This window comes from Hyperolius riggenbachi, chromosome 4 (genome assembly GCF_040937935.1).
Source record: "Hyperolius riggenbachi isolate aHypRig1 chromosome 4, aHypRig1.pri, whole genome shotgun sequence".
Taxonomy (NCBI): Eukaryota; Metazoa; Chordata; class Amphibia; order Anura; family Hyperoliidae; genus Hyperolius; species Hyperolius riggenbachi.
The window spans coordinates 279,808,438-279,831,246 of NC_090649.1; the positions used below are offsets into that span (position 1 = coordinate 279,808,438).

Genomic DNA, 22,809 nt, shown 5'->3' on the forward strand with positions numbered 1-22,809 from the left:
GAGTAACCACTAAGGCTCAGTCCACACTTCTGCAGAACAGAAAAGGAACGCTGTCCATTCTGAATATGATTTGCGCAAATACACCGTTCCGCGTCCTCAGCGTCGCTACATCGGCCCGTACACATCGCCGCTGCTCGTCCCATGCTCGGCCCCTTCAGCCGCACCGGGGGCCAGCACAAGCATGGCTCTCCATATTCAACATGAACCAATGAGAACTCTCCCTGTTGCAGAGGATTCAGCTTAATGGAGAATCCCCACCCACCGGGCTGTTCAGAATGGACCGAGCGGCATCATTGGACGGCGGGACACGCAAGTATTTTGTCATGGCAGCTGCATGGATGCGACGGAAATGCGTGGCACGGATGCGGCGACTAGCCTAGTGAGAACAGACAGTCCGGGAAAAAGTGCATAGTCCAGGCTCTATGTTCAGTCTTGCATCCTGCAGTACACAGATCATACACGGATCCGTGTTTTTAACAAGTTGAAGCAGGTCCTATTTTTAACATAGGATCAGCTTCCTGCGTTTTGGAGGAGCTTTAAAAACGTATCTCACGGATGCGTGTTTAAAGCAAGTGTAAATTGAACCTAAGTGAAAAATGTCAAAATTGTGCCCAGTTAGTTAATCTTTTGTATTTTGCCCACCATTATTTTCCAGCACTGCCTCAATTCTCTTAGGCATGGAGTTCACCAGAGCTTCACAGGTTGCCACTGTATTTTACAATATGCTTCTGCATACGTGATGCAGAAAGTGATTGCAAGCGAGTGTCACTTCCTGCTTGGCTGGTGGCCAGACAGGGAACACCGTGTATTAATGCGGTGTTCCTTGAAGGCCTGTTTTTGGTGGTGCGGCAGAAGCAACGCACCGCATCACTAACGCTGGTTTGCAGTGTGAAACCAGCTTAAAAAAAATATTTAGCATTATTATTGTTGTGTATTTATATAGTGCTTACATCACATCGCTTTACATAGTTATTTTGTTGTTTGTTCTATAGATTTAGTACTAAAACTAATTTCCTAAAAGTATTTTACTTTTGCACTCAAATATTAACTAGATGACACCAACACAGTATATTCACATCTTGTTTGCCAGCAGCTATGCCTGCCAGCTAGCACCTGCCTCTGCTCAATACCCATTTCAAATGCATAGAAAATAGAACACTATCTTTGCACATAAACTGTGCCAGATCAAAAGTCTCTCTGCTTACAGTATAGCCGAGGTGACGTGACATGATGAGACAGACATGCGTATGTACAGTACCAAGCACACTATTAACTATGCTCTGTTCCCTTTTTTTCTTTCTCTGCCTGAAAGAGTTAAATATCAGGTATGTAAGTGGCTGACTCTGTCCTGACTCAGACAGGAAGTGACTACAGTGTGACCCTCACTAATAAGTAATTACAACTATAAAACCCTTTCCTAGCAGAACATGGCTTCTGAGAACAGGAAAGAGATAAAACGGGTCAATAATTCATAGATTTTAGCTCTGGCATACCTCAATGAATGTGTCATTGAGCAAAAACAATAAAACAGTTTAAACTTAAAAAGTAAATTTAAACAAAATAAAACAGTGGAATATCTTAAAAAGTCATTTTTAGGAGAAGGAAGATCAATACAATTGTTTATTTCATTCGTTTATTTTCGCATCGGGTGTCCTTTAAGTATATTCCAAAGGTACAAGTCTCTGATGTTCTAGCGATCTGATGAATAAACCAAACTCTAAAGCAAGAAAAAGGACAAAAAACAAAAATGGAAATGTGCACAGTGTGAAACAGACTGGCAATGGCCATATGGAAAGTTCTCACCTGGTGTGTTGGCCTATTTGTAAAAAAACAGCTTGTAACTGATTCAGGATTCCTTGTGGGGAAGTAAGGCAGGGGTATGGCCGTATAAGAGACTGAGGAGTAAATTGTAAATTGTAAAGGTTTGCAATGTAAACTTAATAGTGAAAAACAGCCACTTAAAGCACTATGCCTTATCTCAGTGCTTTAGGTACTCCTGCTTTACAGTTGATATGGACCTGGACAAAGACAGATGAGAGTGCACCACTACATTATCAAAGAGGAAGAGAAAGATCTTGGTAAATGTACATAGAAGACCTCCAGTACATGGGAACATTTTCATTTAGCACTTTTTGTGCCACGTCAGGTACTCTTTATTGGCTGAATAAGAAATCACCCTTAAATTCAGGTGTAGGAATCTCACACAAAAAAAATTCATAAAGGCAAAAAAGGCATTTAATAGATCAGTATAAGACATGAAATGTAACACATTCATCTTAAATACTATTACATAAAGCATGGCGAAGATAAGAAATGTTGCTCCATAATTAGAAAACTCAATACAACCTGCCAGGAAAACGATACCGTTTTACAATAAATACGGTCCATGCCAAGTGCTAAGGGGGTAGAATCAGAAGTCTCTTGTCAAGAAAAGGTGAGCGAGGCATACTCTACTTCCATCTTTAAAATACTGCATCCCGAATGTCATCCTGACAGTTCAGGGGTTACTTGGCTGATCTGACTTCACACTGTAAGAAGGGGGGGGGGAAGTTAAATATATGTATGGTCAAAAATAATATCTATAGAACTGTACAACATTTTTTCTCCACTGTAATCCTTAAAAGGTATCCGAAGTGACATGATGAGATAGACATGTATGTACAGTGCCGTACAGTGTCAGAACATAGCTTCTGAGTGCAGGATAGAGATAAACGGGGTAACTTGTACATAGATTTTAGCTTTTGGGACACTGAACAACTGTATTAGTCATTTGTGACAATACAACATTAAACATACTTTTTTTTTTTAGCAGATACACAGAAAACAAAACTGTGGGATTCAAATTTTTTTTAGTAGGTGCATAGATTGACAATTGTTTATCTCAGTAGTATATCTTCACTCACCATTACAGCTTAATCAGGCTAAAGATTTAATAGTTCATTATTATTATTAACATTTCTTCCTTTAAACCAGGCTTTCTCAACCAGGGTTCCTTGAGGACTCTGCAGGGGTTCCTTGGCATTTTCCCCCATCGTGGGGGAAGTATAATAGAGCACACTATAATAGAGGGTACTGTAATAAGAAGCACTAAATTGGGGCATCAGGAGATGGTATAATGAGTGGCAGTGTAATGCGGGTAGTGAAATAAACAGCCACACATACTTTTAAAGATCATGTCTCCTGCAAAATAAATGCAGGGGTTCCTCGAGACCAAAAAATTGTTTGCAGGGGTTCCTTGAGATCCAAAAGTTATTTGCAGGGTTCCTCCATGGTAGAAAGGTTGAGAAAGGCTGCTTTAAACCATGCAATTTGAGCTCGGAAATCAATGTACTTTGATTTCAGTATAAATAATCCTTAGAGTACCTAAGCTATGAGGGGTGGGTTTGCAGGGTTACATACTCGTCCTGGTGTCTTCCCTCCTGGCAGGTTATCGCTCCACATCATCAATCATGTAGAAAAAGGCACTCCACAGGCTTCAAACTTTCGTTTGTTTATTGAGCATGGACACATACATGTTACGGGTCACCTGACCCTTCCTCAAGTGTACCATCCCACACAACTCCACCCTATATATAGGACTGCCCATCCAGGTAGTCCCACCCAAGTGTAACACATCATTAGCATGCATAATAGACAATATATACAATTCCTATACAGGGAACTACTATACCGTCTACCCTGCAATAAACTGTGGAGGGGTCATCAGTATTTCCCGCAGCAAATATAATCCCACCAGTTATTCTTTCCTGAAAAGAAATCACAGAAAGCACTTATAGCTTACATATTCATTCAGGCCCCTAGGGCTCACACAATCCAATTTTCTTATCCACTCCACTTCTTTGCGGAGCAACACCTTTTCTCTATCACCCCCCGGATGTTAAATGCAGTGCCATTGACACGTTTGAGTCAGTTGTTGCAAGTGAGGTTGCCAAAGTGTTTGAAAGTGCCAAACAGAAGAGGTTTAGAGATAATTTGTCCCCTAATGAGAGACATGCCTTAAAGTCATTGTCTGGGAATAAAGATATATATATTACGAAAGCTGACAAGGGTGGGGCAACAGTGGTCCTGGATAGGACATCTTATGTGGCAGAGGCAGCTGGCCGTCCCGGGGCATTACAAACTTTGTGATTACAATCCCACTTGGGAAATCAAAAGAAGGGTTGATGTGATGGTCAATGAAGCCCTTTTATTAGGGACCATTGACAAATCCATAGCTACCTTTCTAGTAACTGATCATCCACAGGTGCCCGAGTTGTACCTTTTGCCAAAAATTCACAAGAGTTTGGTTGATCCCCCGGGGCGCCCAATTGTCTCGAGTATTAATTCTGTGCTGTCCAAATACATTGATTCCTTTTTACAGCCTCCCGCGGAGAAGGTTCCAACTTGTCTCAAAGATACAACTGATCTATTAAATAGATTGAATGCATTTGAGGATGTACCTGATGATTTGTTGCTCTGCACGTTGGATGTTCAGAGCCTGGTCACCTCCATACCCCATGGTGAGGGGATGGAGTGTATTCAGAATAGGCTGCTGGAAACCAATATGCATCACAACAAGATTTATTTTTTGATTGACTGTCTAGAATTGGTGTTAAGACAGAATTACTTCCAGTTTGGAGACAAATATTATGTACAAACACAAGGTACGAGTATGGGGTCCCCGGTGGCACCATCTTATGCAAATTTGTTTTTAACTGACTTGGAGAATTGTATGTTCATTCAAAATTCAGCATATGAGCAGCAGCTATACGGATACTTCAGATACGTGGACGATATTCTCATATTATGGCGCGGGACAGAGAGTTCTTTCAGAACCATGGTGGAAGATGCAAATCACATGCACCCAACCATAAAATTTACCGCTGAATGCTCTAACATGAGCATTGATTATTTAGACGTGACTATTTCGAAAAGCGACGGGAAATTTTGTACTAAACTTTTTAGGAAACCGACGGAGAGGAACAATCTCTTGAGAATGGACAGTTTCCATGACGACCGTTTAAAAAAAAAAGTATACCCAAAGGACAATTTTTAAGGGCACGTCACATCTCGTCCACAGATTCTGAGTATCGGGAAGCTGCTGCCCGACTGATTATTAATTTTGAGGAGAAAGGTTTTGAAAGAGCTAGTCTGGTTAAAGTGAGGAAGTGGCCACAATTGAGCGAGAATCATTATTGAGACCAAGGGGTAGAAAGTCAAAAGACAGGAGCAGAATACCTTTTGTTCTCCACTATGGACATTTGTCCGGGAGAATTAGAGCGATTGTATGCAGATATTGGCCAATCTTGCAAAAGGATGTTGATTGTGGAAGGTTGTTCAAAGATTACCCCTTATTTGCATATAGGAGAGATAGAACAGTTGCTAATCAGGTGTGCAAACGTGTGGTTGATAAAACACCCGCGTTAGCGGGGCGAAGGGGAACCCACGCATGTTGCTCGTGCAATTGTTCTGCTATTATACGTGGGGAATATCTGTCTCACCCCCATACGGGTCAGAGAGTTGCGGTCAAGGGATGTTTTAATTGCAATACGACCCACGTGGTTTATGCACTTAAATACCCTTGTGGACTCGTTTATGTGGGTGAGACAACCCGAAAGGTGATAGAGAAAAGGTGTTGCTCCGCAAAGAAGTGGAGTGGATAAGAAAATTGGATTGTGTGAGCCCTAGGGGCCTGAATGAATATGTAAGCTATAAGTGCTTTCTGTGATTTCTTTTCAGGAAAGAATAACTGGTGGGATTATATTTGCTGCGGGAAATACTGATGACCCCTCCACAGTTTATTGCAGGGTAGATGGTATAGTAGTTCCCTGTATAGGAATTGTATATATTGTCTATTATGTATGCTGATGATGTGATGTCAATTATGCATGCTAATGATGTGATGTTACACTTGGGTGGGACTACCTGGATGGGCAGTCCTATATATAGGGTGGAGTTGTGTGGGATGGTACACTTGAGGAAGGGTCAGGTGACCCGTAACATGTATGTGTCCATGCTCAATAAATAAACGAAAGTTTGAAGCCTGTGGAGTGCCTTTTTCTACATGATTGAAGATTGTTGGTCAGCAGGAGTGGTGTACCTGCAGTGAAAAGTGCACCGGCTAGTGCTGCCTTATCCAGGTGGCTGGACTGATTTCCAAGGTGACTATTGAACTGTATCGCTCCACATCCTTCACAGAATGGGCCTTGGTGATTTATTTCCAAAACTGCTGCCAAGGCACTGGCCCCCAGCTTAATAGCTGATGCCTAATTGGTGGCTGCCGAGCTGGGGGTGGGCCACGGCGACGCAGGCAGAGGTCTTCAAAGAACTTCAGCAGTCTTCAGAAACGTGGCCGTGACTGCACAGCCGAGGAGGGGGCAGAGCGTCACCTGTGACCCGAAGATGTCAGGACAGATGACTATTTAACCCTGCAACACCCCCCTCCAGATTTCTACAGTTCTTATCTCCTTCAAGAGGCATATCTCCTGTGAGCTTATGGTATCCATCTGATTAGGGCTAAATGAAAAAGCAAATTTGATTAAATCCTATAAAAGCAATTTTAGACCATACATAAACTAATTGCAATACGAGTTTTCCTTATAGGATACATCTAGTAAAAATGTGTAAAAACACATACCTACGGCTGTCAGCCCTGTCCAGCAGGAATGAGTCGCGTCCTCCTTTTCCCCTTGAAATGCTCTGTATTTGCTCTATTTGGTCTGGTCTGGGCCTCGACCAGAGGTGGGGGCCTGAGAACCAAAAATATTCCACCTCACGCCTGCGCAGTTCGAATCTGTTTCTTCAGTGTCCGCTCACATGTGTTCAGTTAATGTTTCTGTATAAACTGTGACTGTATGTGGCCAATCCTAGATTCAAACTGTGCAGGCGTGAGGTTGAATACTTTTAATTCACAGGCCCCGACCTACGTAGTTGGGGCCCGGACTGAATAGGGCACATACGGGGCGTTTCGGGAGGCAAAGGAGGAAGTGATCCAGCTGGACAGGACAGCCAGCTGTAGGTATGTGTTTTTATACATTTTTGCCAGATGTATCCTTTTTTGATTAATTGTAATTAGATAATGCAGGGGGGTGGCAGCAGAAACAAAAGATTTTTTACAAAACGGTACATACAATTTAATGTGGAACTATACTTTCCAAATAAAACGGCTGCCCAAAGTGGTTATTCCTCCATCAAAGCAGACTATAAAAAAAGATAAATTGCACTCACAAGTTATGTAGTAAAAGTTGTGCTTACACGATTCCCTGACATGCTACAAAGACTTACACTTTAATGAAAGATTTGGAAAAAGGTGAGGGGAGACAGGGATTGTGAAGAAATAGTCAGTGAGATACCAAGATACAGTTTATGATTATTCTGGACTAAAGAGATGCTATTCATTCAAACTGTTGCACATTTTATGCAGCTTAGAAATGGACCAAATGCAGTGGCTGTTACATTTGATTGGTCCATTTCCAAGCTACCAAAACTGCGCATAAGATCAGAATTATCAGCATCTCATTGACCATCCCTATTCTGGAATAAACTCTCAAAACATTAATGGGCACAACCACAGAGAGAAAATGAGGTTCAGAAGCAGGGGACAAAGACTACAACAGGCATGCGTCACAAAAATGAATTACAGACAATAAGTGCAAAATAGTGGCATTTAAAAGTAAGGCGTCAAATGTTAGTCTTAGTACTGGTGTGTAACATCTTGAGCTACTGCTGCTTTTTTTTTTTTTAATTCTTTATTTAAACCGGTACTACAGGATAAAAAGTGGTGTCATCATTGCATAGGACATAATAGATTTGCTATAGCCAGATCACAGTTACCTACCTGTATTTCTAAAACAGTGTTCACGCATTCTACATTTTCTGTTCATTAGCTCCAGTGGTCTTCCCTATGTGAGCTAGACCTCAATTTCCTGTGACATCTCATATCCAGTCCAACCCTTTTATCTTGTTGAGCATTTGAATCAGTGCATATGATAGGAATTTGAACCAGTGTGAGCATGTCCTAAAGCTTTGTGCAGCAGTACCTCACTGGGTGACCCTTTGTGCTGCATTTTGTCCCCAGGAGGGATGGACAGAGATTTTGATTGAAAGTAGAAATATACCAATAAGCCACAGCATAAGTAATAAAGAGCAGTGTGACACAATGAGACTTCTTAGCAGAGATGTGTTGTTGCCAGGGATGCTCTTAACTTCGAATTCGGATGAAATTCGAATAGGGTTATTCAAATTTCATCCTACTAATTACAGCAGCTGTGTGGGTGGCCGAGGGAGGGTTAATCTTAGCCATCAGGCGTCTTCTTCGCTCGTCCCTCGGCGCCTCCCACGCTGCGTTCCAATCCGTCGGTCACGTGATTACATACACTTCCTCCTTCCGGGTTGAAGGAGGAAGTGTATAGTCACGGGACGCCGGATTGGAACGCAGCGTGGGAGGCGCCTAGGGACGAGCGAAGAAGACGCCTGATGGCTAAGATTAACCCTCCCTCGGCCACCCACACAGCTGCTGTAATTAGTAGGATGAAATTTGAATAACCCTATTCGAATTTCATCCGAATTTGAAGTTAAGAGCATCCCTGGTTGTTGCCTCTTTCAACTGACTGTATACTTTGTCCTCTCTAAGTTGTGTGCAAAGTGGCTTCATTTCAGTAAACAGGCTGAGGAAGCTTCTCAGATCAGGGAAACCCCACAGACATCAAGGTAGCAGAAAGAGATGATAGTTTGCACACTTCCCCCAAAACAACACAGTGAGAGTTGTCACTGACCATTTCTGTATGAGCCTCAAGCGGGCCGAGTTGTAGTCAAAGCGCACAGTTGTATTTGATTGTCAAGTCATTTACACTGTTACATAAAAAAGCCATAAGGAAGAAATTAAAGTTATTATGGGGTCAATGATACTCCAGAATGTACAATATAACAGTATATGTAAAAAAATCATCTCATTAACTGGAGTTGTTCTTTAATAGTAATAAGCGCGATGATCTGAAGTGTACATTGCTAACTGCCTAGAAGCACAGTAACAAATTCATTTGATTCTGGCCTTAGCTGATTTTTGTTGAACAAAGACTGAATGGTAAGCCTGCTGTTATTTTGAAAACATATGAATAATTTAACCACTTCACTTCCAAGGTTTTTTTTCCCCCTTAAACACCAAAGCAATAGCGTTCCTCCCATTCATTTGCCTATAACTTTATTACTACATCTTTTACAACGAAACAAACTATATCTTGTTTTTTCGCCACCAATCAGGCATTCTTTGGGGGGTACTTTTTGCCAAGAATTATTTTATTCTATGTGTGTATTAACAGGAAAAATAAGAAAAAAAAATTAATTTCTTCTCAGTTTTCGGCCATTATAGTTTTAAAATAATACATGCTACCGTAATTACAACACACACACTGTATTTGCCCATTTGTCCCGGTTGTTGCAACGTTTAAAAATTTTCTCTAGTACAATGTATGGCACCAATATTTTATTTGGAAAGAAAGGTGCATTTTTTCAGTTTTGCACCCATCCCTAATTACAAGCCCATAATTTAAAAAATAACAGTAAAATACCCACTTGACTTACATATTAAAAAAGTTCAGTCCCTAAGGTAACTATATATTTTCTTTTATTGTAAAGGGAGTGTAAAGGGCGTTAATTTAAAATGTAAAAAAAAAGAATCAAAATAGGTATTGTATCGAAAAAAAAAAATGTAGATATATTACTATTTGGTCACAAGATTTCCTCATGGCTGACTTCCTTATGCGTAGCATAGTGATGTGTGGTCGGTCTTTGTGAATGGCGGCGCTGTCACACGGGGACTTAGATCATAATTGGTCTCCTGGCTAACGATTCGCATCGGTAACGATTGCGGGAGCATGCGTTTGGGGGGGCTTTTGACACTGGTGTGTTGGACATCCGGGGGTGGATTGGGCGGCGAGCAGGAGCACGGTTTACTGAAAAGGGACGTAGATACTTGTGCCGGAGAGCGGAAGTGGTTGAGGCAAACCTGAAATGAGAGACGTATGGAGGCAGCCGTATTTATTTCCTTTTAAACAGTTGCCTGGCAGTCATGCTGATCTTTCTAGTACCAGTAGTGTCTGAATCACACGTCGAAAACAAGCATGCGGCTTGAGATAAGACAGCTGATCTACAGTGTTGTTCAGGGTCTATGGCTTATGCTGGGCATACACGGCTGCTGGGAGGATTATCAATCGAGCCTAATGGCTCGATTGATAATATCCGACGTGTCCGATACCCCGCCAGATCGATCCGGCTCGATCCGGCGCATAATCGCAGCCGTGTATGCCCGGCATTAGAGGCGGAGGATCAGAAGGACAGCCAGGCAATTTGCATTGTTTAAAAGGGTATAAATAGGTCAGCCTCCATACTCCTCTCCCTTCATGTGTTCTTTAAGTGTGAAATTAAATTTTAGGTTTGATACCTACCTGAGTAGAGAGAAGGCTCGGGAAAGTATACAGCCTTCCTGTTCCTCCACCCAACCTGCAGTTCCTCAGCTGTATGCCAGAAAAGCCACCTGACCTACTCGGTCGAAGAGCTCTTCGGCACTACTCGTATCCCAAATAGTTCCAGGGACGAGTACATCTCTACTGCACATGCATAGGTTTGGACTCGTGAAATGTGCAGTAGCATTACACATGTCCTCAGAACTACTCAGGGACACAAGTAGTTTTAAAGAGCTGTTCGACCTAACAGCTTTACCAGCTGATAGCGCTGGAATAAACAGGCCGCAAAGAGGAACCGGAATGCTCTATATTATCCAGAAGCTTCCCACTACTTAGGTAAGAATCAAACCCTGAAGTGAATTTGCATTAAATTGTATTAAAATTGATGGACAAGGAACTGTGGCATTGGAGTGTCAAGTTTTGCTTTAATTAGAAACTCCAATACATCACATCAGTGCTTGACAAGACTTTTTGTAATTTAATGGTGTGGGAAATAACAGCTGTTTCCAACCGCCAAAAAAGCAGCATCTCCCTCCACAGACATCACTTGCCAGCACTAAAGATGTCACCATGTGATAGATTTCAGAATGTAAATCAGGAAGAGAAAAGATTTTACAACGGGCAAACACTGACTAAATCATTTATACACACTGTAAAAATTAGGCATTTTTTCATTGTTTTCTTTTCACTGCATTTTTCTCTTTAAAAATACTTCTCATGTTGCTGCATGAGTAGCTAGATGCACAAAGCAGAAGCTTGTAACTCATTTCCAGCACCTGGAATAATCAACCGACTGGCAGCAAACCTGGACACTCCCATACAACAGTCTCTGAAAGGAACTGTGTTTAACATGCATTTCACTGGTTTACTTGTAATTAAGCTGCAATAAGGTTGCAGCTAAACTGTTTGGGTTGTCTTTTTCTTAGCAATAATGGAATTTCACTTTATAACCAAACTTTCTATTCTCTATATTAAGTGGCATGGCATGGACTGCCACGTACCCTTCTTGAAGAAATGCATTAACTGCATTCCAATGCTGAAAAAAGTGCACTTATTTTTGAACATGGTGACCACTTTCCTTTTGTTCGTAGGAGTAAAGGATGAGGTAGGGTACTTTTGTTTAGAACGTGACTAACAAAATTTGCTTTAATTTGAAAAAGAATTAAATACCTTTTTGTGTCCATTTTTTCCACGGTGTTGTCCTTGGATTTATCATCTTCTTTCAGGTCTGATAAAAGATAAAGCAAACCAGTTCTGATGGCTTTTGTATATATAATTGAAAGTCTTTGAGGACTAGCACCCCTGCCTTCCTCCCCACACCCTTGCCCAAAATCTTTTTAATGGGCCATAGCATGATGCTCATAGTAGAGATAGAACACAAAGGAAAACGTCCACATTTTTTTTAACACCTTATCAATGTTCATAGCCTCATACTTACGGTAACTCCTCCAATTCTTTCTAGACCCTCAATCCGTGATTACCCCAAGGTATCCACACTGCTGAGCTCCCTTTTCCTGCACTATGCATGTTACAGGGCCAGAGTTAGGACACCTATGTTTACCTGGGTACTTCTGCGCAGTATAGGTGACTAAGCATAAGAATGCATTCTTCTGTGAACTAAAACCCTGGCTTTTAACTTAGCTGTAGGGATAACAGTGGTGCCTAGATGAGTGAATCTGTGAATGCATTTGTTTGAACATTTGCATGCGAGAGTGCGAAGGGTTAATAGAGTTTTGCTGTTTTCTGACCACACCCCCTTCAGCACTGCCCTTTCCTTAATAACTTATTTAATGTCCTAACTAGAGGCAATGTGCCTGGATATATGTATTTTTTCCCTGCCAGCAATAAAGACGCCATGCGATTAATGTCAGAATGTAAATAAGGGACAGGAAAGATTTTACAATGGACTACCATTGACTAAATCATTTATAAATATTAGTTAAGCACTTTTTTTCATTATGCTATTTTCACTGGAATTCCTCTTTAAGTGTACCCGAGATGAATATAATGGCTGTATTTATACTTACCTGTGGCTTCCTCCAGCCCCATAAGGTGCACGGGTCCCCTGTTCTAATTCACCCCCCCCCCTTTCCGCTGGTAATCTGGCCCCAGTCAGCTAACTGGGGGGAGCTGACAGACTACAGGGGGGTTGGATGATGTCCCAGGTAAGTAAAACTACTTCTGTTCCCCCATTCTCTGGTACACTTTAAGAGGCAACAACTATGTTTGTAGCTTCTGGCACAGTTTGATAGTCCTCTCTATTAATATTCACTGACTACGAGGAGTCTGGATACAGCACTGTCTCTTTGATAACAGGAATCCTGGACTTCTTTGCTGCCTGTACTCTAGGTATTCTTATAATTTAAATTTCAATTGGCTCCTGATTAGTGCAAGGAACTGGAGTTTAGAGGTGGTGCACACAAGTGAATGAGACATGGAGCCAGTGTAGTCAAGCAGTAGAGCACTGACTTCGCAAGTGTATGCACCCTAGTTTACTATAAGTATAGGCACAGAGCAATAGCTTAACCACACAAAGGGTTAAGAGGAACCCAAAATGAATATAAAATTAGGTTAAAAACAACTAAAATGAAATAAGAGAATTATTGTCTTACCTCTGTGACAAGACTAATTTAACAGTTTATTTTGCACTGGCAACGCTTAATAGTTTATACTGCACAAACCTTGACTGGCACGCCTTATCTTAAAAACGGGGTTTAATTACCGGTATAATGCAAAGTACATTGTATTAACGATGACGATCTTCTGAAAAATATTTAAGTAAAGGCACAGTGACACTTTAGGGTCGAGCACCGGTTATCAGATACTGAACAGATGATACACTGTGCCTGACCAGCACTAATCTGTGTGCACTACTCCTAGTCTTGTACTGAACGATTAACAAAGCTTATTTTCAAAATGGCCCAAAGCTGGTGACTGTTGCTAGCATCTCAAAGAGTACCAGGCGTGTGCAAGTTACCCTTAGGGCCCTTTTCCATTCATAAAGTGATGCGAATGTGGCTACCTAGCCACATCGCACACTTCCGTTGCTGAAGTGAATTGAGGAGATGGGACGCGGGTGCGGGCGGATGCGGCTGTGCGAGAATCTGCAGCATGCTGCAGATTCTCGGATCGCTCCACACAACATGCACGCAATGTAAACTGTTCCATTGCCGTCCATGTGTTTCAGGACACCCGCGGTGCAATGTCTAATGGAAACGGGCCCTTAAGGGGTAGGTTGTAGTAGATGAATACACAAAGATGGTCAGATACTGAAAAGGCTGTGCTCATTGACGTAACACATGAAGCAAAAATTCCAACCTGATTTTTTGTCATCACTCTCTTTTTTGTCCTCTTCAAGCCTTGCTTTTTTGGTTCCCTTTTTGTGATCTGTGATGTTACGCCTTCCTCCTTCGCCTTCATCCTCGGAGTCTGAAAACTCCTCCTCACAAGCTATCCGTTTATCCGAAGCACATACTAGAATATAAAATTAGGGAAATGTCTTCTCAGCACATTTATTAAAATGAATGTAAATACAATGACTTTAAATAGCCAAGTGGAAATTTCTCATTTTTACACCACTAATCTCTGACAGAAACCTGGGAAAACAGATGATGCACTAGCACAGCCTCTGTATTATACTCTGAAGATATACTCACATGACACATTTACAAAACATGCCATGCTGTCGAGTATACTTTAACTGAAAACAAAATGTAATGATTTGCAAACATGAGCAATACATTTATTTTCAAATTAAATAATGTACACTATTCCTATTAGTTTTTTTAAAATGATTACAGTTGTCTATGCATTCCTCTAAGCATCACTGTTGATGTCCAGTAAAAGGAAGCTCTTGTGCACCAGCAATTCCTTGCTTCATGAACTCATGCATGCCCAGTGCATATGTGCACCTTCTTATAAACTAGCAGGGCTGTGGAGTAGGTACAAAAATCCACCGACTCCGACTCCTCAGTTTAGAATTCCACCGACTCAGACTCCTCTAATTTGCATAATACAATCTTGTTGATTGAAAGTATGTAACATGAAATTTGTCCCTTAACTGCCAACGTTTAGGAATTTTAAAAGACAACTGAAGTGAGAAGGATATGGAGACTGCCATATTTATTCCCTTTAGTCATAGACTAAAACTAGTCCTTGGTAAGAGTACTTGTAAAAGGTACAGGCCAGAACAAAGAACATCTATCAGGCCCTAGGCAATGTAACTGTGGGTACATGTAAGAGTGATGTGCAGGTACTCTGCAGGGGAATAAGGAGATTCTTCCTCTATTACACATTCTTCATGCACAATCTGACACAGGTTTATGGGTGATAGACAACACTTCTGTGTTCAATGTGCATAACATTCTCAGTGGATTCCCTGCAGCTCTGTGGAGAGTGCATATGTAGAGTATAGTACTACTGTGTAACAACGTAAACCTGAGACAGATGAAATTCAAGTTTTATACATACCTGGGGCTTCCTCCAGCCCCCTTCAGGCTAATCAGTCCCTCGCTGTCCTCCTCCGCCACCTGGATCTTCTGTTACGAGTCCAGGTACTTGAGCCAGTCTGGCGTAGGGCGTATGCACACACTCCGCCACCGGGAGCGTACTACACCTGCGCAGCACTGTTGCGCAGATGCAGAACGCTCCTGGCTGTGGAAGCGGCATGTGGCCGGACTGCGCTGACTGGCTGAATTACCAGGACTCATAGCAGAAGATCCAGGTGGTGGAGGTGGACAGCGAGGGACTGATTAGCCTGAAGGGGGCTGGAAGAAGCGCCAGGAATGTATAAAACTTTTCTTTTCATCCTTCTCAGGTACCATTTAATTCGTAGTCACCAAACCAAATTTTAACATATCAAATTATTTGATTTCATGAGCATTTGATTTCATGTACATTTGTATAAATCAGAATCAACACAGAATTATTTCCATCTCATTGACCATCTCTATTAGTGACACAGCTACACATCACGCTTTATACTTACAGCATAGATGTTATTTCGTATAAATAAGAGATTCCTGTGTACACATCATATATACAGTCACAATCAGATATGTATATCTGACTTTAAAAATACGGGGACTGCTTTATTGAAGCAGCACAAGTAACTAATTTTGATTGGTTTATTTCATTTTTGTGGACTAAGCACAGCTATTACTGTATGTATAAAGAATTTATGATGACTATTATCTGAGAAATAGAACATTTTATCCTATTGTGAAGTTTAGAGGGGTCGCAGCCAGCATGCAGTACACAGAAGTATAGAACAAAGGCCGTTTATTTGGCAGCAGAACATAACCAGCTTTGCTTCAGCAGAAATGAAGAAAACAAACAGTAGCTTACGTCAGCTTTGGTAATGAAAAGTCCAGTTTGTTTAAAGTAAGGATAATTTCCATAGGCCAAGCCACACTCCCAGCAGTCCACCGTGTGGTTTGGCTTCCAGTAAGTCCAGTATTCCTCCTTCACAGGATATCCAGTAGCCAGCATGCTACCACATTAACACACAGACTGCCTGTGAGGCTGCTCATATACATCATTAACATAACATTTGCATATTATTCATGAGGCTCTCGGCCCTACTGACAAACCAGGTGTGTGCCTAGGTGGGATGGGAAGGCCCGCCCTTCCTTCCATTCCAGGAGTCTGGCCATGACAAGAGAACAAAAAAAAAACAGACAAGCAGCAATTGCTTGCTGCTTCAAAACCTGGACTCCCTTCCTAGGACCACACAGTGTTTTAAAGGGACCACAACCCAAATATCGGGTAAAGATACCTCCCATCCAGCACCCATCCCCGATGACCTCTACAAAATTTTCTATTACATTACAAATTCATTAGGAGTCAGTGCATTTTTTCCCGACTCCAGGCACCCAAAATTGCCCCGACTCCGACTCCACAGCCCTGCAGACTAGTGTTGGAATACAGCATACAGAATTCAGAACACCCAAATAAACATCACACTTCAGTGTCATTTCAGTACTGAAAAAGCGCACAGAGCATTACTTGCACTTCACGGCATGTTTCACGTGGCTTTGATACTTCTGGCTCCTGGAGTACTAAACTCACCCGGGCCCTGTCAGTTTGTTCAGCACTGAAATGCTCTTGAAGTATGAGCAGAGCATGTATGCTGCAATTTATATCTGGTCACTAAAGCCCAATGCTCCCCCTCCTTCACTGGCAGCAGTAAACAATAAATGATATGTCCTATAGTCCTGAAAAAGCTAGAACATTACCAAAGGTTGACACTGTAAGACACTAGCAATTGAATTGCTGCATTTATAGCCACCATTAAACTCACCTAAACTAGAGAACATGGCTGCCATAAAAATATGAATCCATAACAATCCACAGAAGTCATGGGCAAGCTCCATGCAGTCCCTACACATGTCTACAGAGAAAATGAGTCTGCAGCATCACTATGAAGAGGTGCTCAGTGTTTATGAGCCAGACTTCCAGTATTAGTCCTATTGGCATAAGTGTACTGTAGTGTAAGGGCTGGAACCCACAGGAGCGCTTTTGGCAGCGTTTTGGCAGCACTGCGATACGCTAGCAGTTTGCCAAAACGCTGGGCTAATGTTAATGGATGGGGCAACTTCCACAGGAGCGTTTGCGTTTCTCAGAAACGCAAACGCAGGACATGCAGCATTTTGGGAGCGTTAGCGCTTCAATGCAAAGTATTGAAACGCTAGCAGAAACGCTCAGCAAAACCTAAACTGAGCGGTTCTGCTAGCGTTTTGCGGTTCAGCACACTGTAACAAAATTAAAAATTATTCACAGGACCAATCAGGATAAAAACGCGAAACGCAAAACGCTACACAACCGCTGAGGAAAAAAATACACTGTTGCAAAACGCGGCCGAAAACTCGCATGAATCAGCTTGCAAACCGCTCAGGCAAAACGCTAGCGGTTGCGTTTAGCGTTTGCGGTTTGCAGTGGGTTCCAGGCCTAAAAGAGTGAGATAATGCTGCTTCCACCAGTCAAAGGGCTGGCCTCTGGTAAAGGAAGTGGGTGTTCTGCCATTAGCAACAATGGGGAGTGTCTTCATTTATTCTGCAGATGCTGTGAGAAAAGGTCAACATATTGGCCCTTATCCAATTCACATTTTCACCTAGAGATAATTTCCCATCTCTTTAAAAACAACTGTTTAGCACTCTGCAATTGAAAAACTACCAGAAATGTGAACAAACCTGAAAAACTGCATTTTTCTGTCAAAATGCAGATGAGTGGGGAAATTGTGGCCTGGCAGAAAGGGAAAATTACATTTATTTTTGACATGATTTTGTGTTTGACACTTATTTGGTAAGAATTTGGTAAGTTACAGGCAAATATTTCATGACTATTAATTGAACCACTTTTTGCACAGAAATCCAGCAGAAATTGAGGTTAAAGGACATTTTGTTGATAAGGTTTGAAAATATCACCTTATGCTAGGTACACACGATACAATTTTCTGGCAAATGCACTTACCAGATCGACTATTTCTAACAGGCCCGATCTGAATTTCGATCGATTTTCTAAACAATTTTCCATTTAGTCTGTGGAAAATCGTTCTTAAAATCGATCGGAAATCAGATCGTACCTGTTGGAAATAATCGATCTGGCAGATAAATTTGCCCGAAAATTGTATTGTATTACATACATGTATGTACATTAGGAGGAAAAGTGAATTGAATAAGGGCCATTGCCTCTAGCTTAATAACACTGCTTACTAGATATGCGCTTATCAGGATCTTCTCCCTCCTCATCTCCACTGTCTTCCTGAATGGCATCCTCTGGTATAGCCTGCATCTGTACTCCTGGTGCATGTGGCAGCATACGCAAATTCTCAAATAAGCGCTGCCTAAAATAGGGTGACAAAAAGTGAAATTACAAGGCTATCACCAATCTGACTACAAGCACAAACATACCAATTCAGTTTTTTTTTTAGGCATTTACAGATTTTGCCTCAATATGAATGGGATGCAACCCTGCATAATGCAGCACTTCAGGACATTGAGTAGAACATGTAAATAAAAGCCAGGCATACACTTAGAACACTAGTTTATGGAACACCTATAGGCCATACAATCCACCAAGGCCATACAAACCAACCAGCTGTTCTAGGCTGTCATCTGTGCTACATATGGCTCTACAGGTAGAATGTATGACAGTGATGTTACAGCTTTGTAGGCTTATGCTGAACTAACATATCACTGCTGAGAAAATGTATTGCGTACGAGAGGAATACAGCCAGTATATGGCTGATCCTGCTGCTGCACAAGTTCCCGGCTGTGTTAAATACTATTCTCCCTCCAGGCCGCCATGGATGGTGGGGAATGAAATAATTCGGCTTCCAGCAATTGCTGGAGGCCGAATTATAGTGTTTTAAAAGTAACTTCAGCTCCGTCTTCTGACGGCGCCGACGTTATTTCCTGTGCGTTACTATAGCCGTAATTCCTAGTATGGCCTATGGTGGCGCCGGCTACGCCCAAAACTCCTGCGATGGATTCACTGTGTACGAATGTATTTGGGTTCTTCCCCTTGTCCTGTGTGTGGCAGCACTGAACAAGACGCAATCTTAGCAACACTGGAACTATGGGTCATGCAATCTGCATTGAAGGGTACACTCTGCCTGTGGATTTTTCCTCTGTATGTTTACCGGTTATTTCTTAAGGTAGCCATACATCTAGCAATTCTGATTCAATTGACAAATCGATCAACTTTTTTAGGGAATATACTTCAGTATGGTTGATCGAGAGTCGATCAACTAGTGACCCCACACACTACAAGCAGGTCTGTGGAGTCGGTATAAAAATCATTCGACTCCTTATTTTATGAACCCACCAACTCCAGGTACCCAAAATTGCGCTGACTCCTCGACTCCACAGCCCTGATTACAAGCGATATCCTATGCGATTCACCTTCACATTCGATCTGACAGACGTTGTGTCTTCATGCTCTGAATGCAAAAATCGATTCAGAGTGCAATTGCTGTGCGATTGACCGATATCTTGCATCCTGCTGACTCGACTAAGCTGGTCGATGCAACATATCATCCAGGGCTGTGGAGTCGGTACAAAAATCCACCGACTCCGACTCCTCAGTTTAGGATTCCACCGACTCAGACTCCTCTAATTTGCATGTTACAATCTTGTTGATTGAAAGTATGTAACATGAAATTCGTCTCTTAACCTCCTTGCCGGTCTAAAAAATCCGGCAAGGAGGCAGCGTCACACTTTTTTTAAATTCATGTAGCGAGCCCAGGGCTCGCTACATGATAGCCGCTGAGCGGCGGCATCCCTCCACCCACTCCGATCGCCTTAGGCGATCAGAGTATGCAGGAAATCCCATTGAGAACGGGATTTCCTGCAGGGCTTCCCCGGTCGCCATGGCGACGGGACGGGATGACGTCACGGACGTCGGGACGTCACAGGGAACCCCGATCCGCCCCTCAGCGCTGCCTGGCACTGATTGGCCAGGCTGCGCAGGGGTCTGGGGCGGCTCGGCGGGTAGCGGCGAATCGGCAGCGATCGCGTACTACACGCAGCTAGCAAAGTGCTAGCTCCGTGTAGGAAAAAAAAATTGTGCAAATCGGCCCAGCGGGGCCTGAGAAATCCTCCTGCGCAGGTTACCGCGAGCTGAGCTCGGGATAACCGGCAAGGAGGTTAACTGCCAACGCTTAGCAATTTTAAAAGACAACTGAAGTGAGAAGGATATGTAGACTGCCCTATTTATTCCCTTTAGTCATAGACTAAAACTAGTTCTTGGTAAGAGTACTTGTAAAAGGTACAGACTGGAACAAACAACAGCTATCAGGCCCTAGGCAATGTAACTGTGGGTACATGTAAGAGTGAGGGGCAGATACTCTGCAGGGGAATAAGGAGATTCCTCTATTACACATTCTTCATTCACAATCTGAACCAGGTTTAAGGGTGATAGACAACACCTCTGTGTTCAATGTGCACAACATTCTCAGTGGATTCCCTGCAGCTCTGTGGAGAGTGCATATGTAGAGTATAGTACTACTGTGTAACAAAGTAAACACGAGACAGATGAAATTCAAGTTTTATACATACCTGGGGCTTCCTCCAGCCCCCTTCAGGCTAATCAGTCCCTCGCTGTCCTCCTCCGCCACCTGGATCTTCTGCTATGAGTCCAGGTACTTGAGCCAGTCTGGCGTAGTGCGCATGCACACACTCCGCCGATGGGAGCATACTACACCTGTGCAGCACTATTGCCCAGGTGCAGAACGCTCCTGGCTGTGGAAGCGGCATGCGGCCGGACTGTGCTGACAGGCTGAATTACCAGGACTCATAGCAGAAGATCCAGGTGGTGGAGGTGGACAGCGAGGGACTGATTAGCCTGAAGGGGGCTGGAAGAAGCCCCAGGAATGTATAAAACTTTTCTTTTCATCCGTCTCAGGTACCCTTTAATTTGTAGTCACCAAACCAAATTTTAACAGCATATCAAATTATTTCATTTCATGAGCAAAGAGAGTGCGTGCATTTGCATAAATCAGAATCAACGCAGAATTATTTCCATCTCATTGACCATCTCTATTAGTGACACGGCTACACATCAGGCTTTATACTTACAGCATAGACGTTATTTAATATATATATATATATATATATATATATATATATATATATATATATATATATATATATATATATGATTCCTGTATACACATCATATATACAGTCACAATCAGATGGGTATATCTGACTTTAAAAATACAGGGACTGCTTTATTGAAGCAGCACAAGTAACTAATTTTGCTTGGTTTATTTCATTTTTGTGGACTAAGCACAGCTATTACTGTATGTATAAATTATTTATGATGACTATTATCTGAGAAATAGAACATTTTATCATATTTTCTATTTTAATTACAGTTTAAATTCATTAGGAGTCGGAGTCGGTGCATTTTTTCCTGACTCCAGGCACCCAAAATTGCCCCGACTCCACAGCCCTGATATCATCAGCCAATTTTCATGGACTGGGGCTACTGGAACACTCTCGATTCAATCAAATGATCGAATTGAATGGTCGATCATACAGCAAATTGGTGGGCACCTTTAGGTTTGCAACAAGATTGTGTTTTGGCTATTTAGCAATGCTTTTGCATGGCTATGTTACCCTTTTACAAGTTCAAAATTAAGTAAATTCATTTTGATGTGCACTGGTCTCTGCACATATAGACAACTGTCCACAGAATGACAGGTCTTGCCAGTGACGAGCATTTCACAGCCCATAGCTGGATGCTTCTTATATTGTTTGCATTACGTTCTTTTAGAGCAACCAGTGTTCACTAGAGTGTACTGTTAAAGGACAATTGGTAAGCTGTTTGCTTAGCCCAAAACAAGCTCTTTTTGTATTTCTATTCATAGACAGGTTTCCAATTACAATTTTCCTTTGGGTTCAGGAAAATGCATTTGAAGCCTAAGTTCAAGGAAAGCTTTTAATCTTACCCTAAAAACATGTATACTGTACATGTTCCCCCACTCTGTAGGAACATATGTAGAGCATGTACTCATACTCTGTACACATGCCAGCACCTCATAAGCATGCACGCTGCACATACAACCATGCTCTGTAAACATGTGTGCTGTACATGTACGCTACACACACATGCATGGTACGTGTTCCCACACTCTGTAGAAATACATGCAGTGCATGTTTCCGTACTCTGCTCTCTGCACATGCATGAAACCAAACTTTATGTAACAATTTCCCTAATTAGTGCTAAAATATTACTGGTCATCTAAATGGGTGACATAACAATCAACACACGTAAATATAACAGGGGGGCTTGAGGGATGGCTAGTGCTATGAACATAACCTGGCTGACCCTTGGGAGTGCTAATACCGTATATGAACTCATTAATTGCTCCAACAACTTGTCACTGGGGATACTGGGTCCCTACTAAATCTCCCCCTGCTAGTTACACATTCGTTACTTCCCTGGCTTCGTCAGGGATATACACATAACAGGCATGTCTAACTAGTAGGGGGAGATTTATCAGGTATGCACAAAGTTTCCCATAAAGGACTGTTTTTAATGCATTTACTAGAGCTGGCTAGTTGACAAAGAGCAATTGGGCTGAAACGTTGTGCTGGCTATTATGCTGTAAAACTGTTAGTAAATGCATTAAAAAAAAAACAGTTGGATATTTATCTGTGGAGGGTTGAGTCCTTTGTGGGAAACTTTGTGCATGCTGTGGATTGTCTTTAGAGAAGCTTGTTGGACCTCTCTTCCCAGTAGGACTCCCCCCATATACACTTCCCCTGAGGCCGGTAGACTATCAGTTTAGAGATTTATCAGGGATCCAGTATCCCCAGTGATAAGCAGTGAATTAATGAATCTGTTAAAATTCCCATGGGTC

The 22,809-nt window shown here is 42.1% G+C and overlaps 1 protein-coding gene across 6 annotated transcripts in view; it reads right to left on the reverse strand.

Moving 5' to 3' along the window:
* Positions 1–2,217: 2,217 nt before the first annotated feature.
* HDAC2 (histone deacetylase 2) overlaps positions 2,218–22,809 on the reverse strand; it is a 103,209-nt gene continuing 82,617 nt past the window's right edge. Inside the window, exons 11-15 of one of the 6 annotated variants that reach the window (XR_011019343.1) lie at positions 18,152–18,282; positions 13,762–13,913; positions 11,610–11,672; positions 7,110–7,179; positions 2,218–2,528 (exon numbers count right to left, since the gene is read on the reverse strand). Coding sequence is in view for 4 of the 6 variants with exons in the window: in XM_068231321.1 (XP_068087422.1) it covers positions 8,790–8,829; positions 11,610–11,667; positions 13,758–13,913; positions 18,152–18,282 (385 nt within the window). In the remaining 2 variants the exon portion in view is untranslated. Of the gene's footprint in view, positions 2,529–7,109; positions 7,180–8,753; positions 8,830–11,609; positions 11,673–13,757; positions 13,914–18,151; positions 18,283–22,809 lie in introns of those variants that run through there. The other 5 variants (XR_011019342.1, XM_068231321.1, XM_068231323.1 and 2 more) reach the window with 5 other exon arrangements.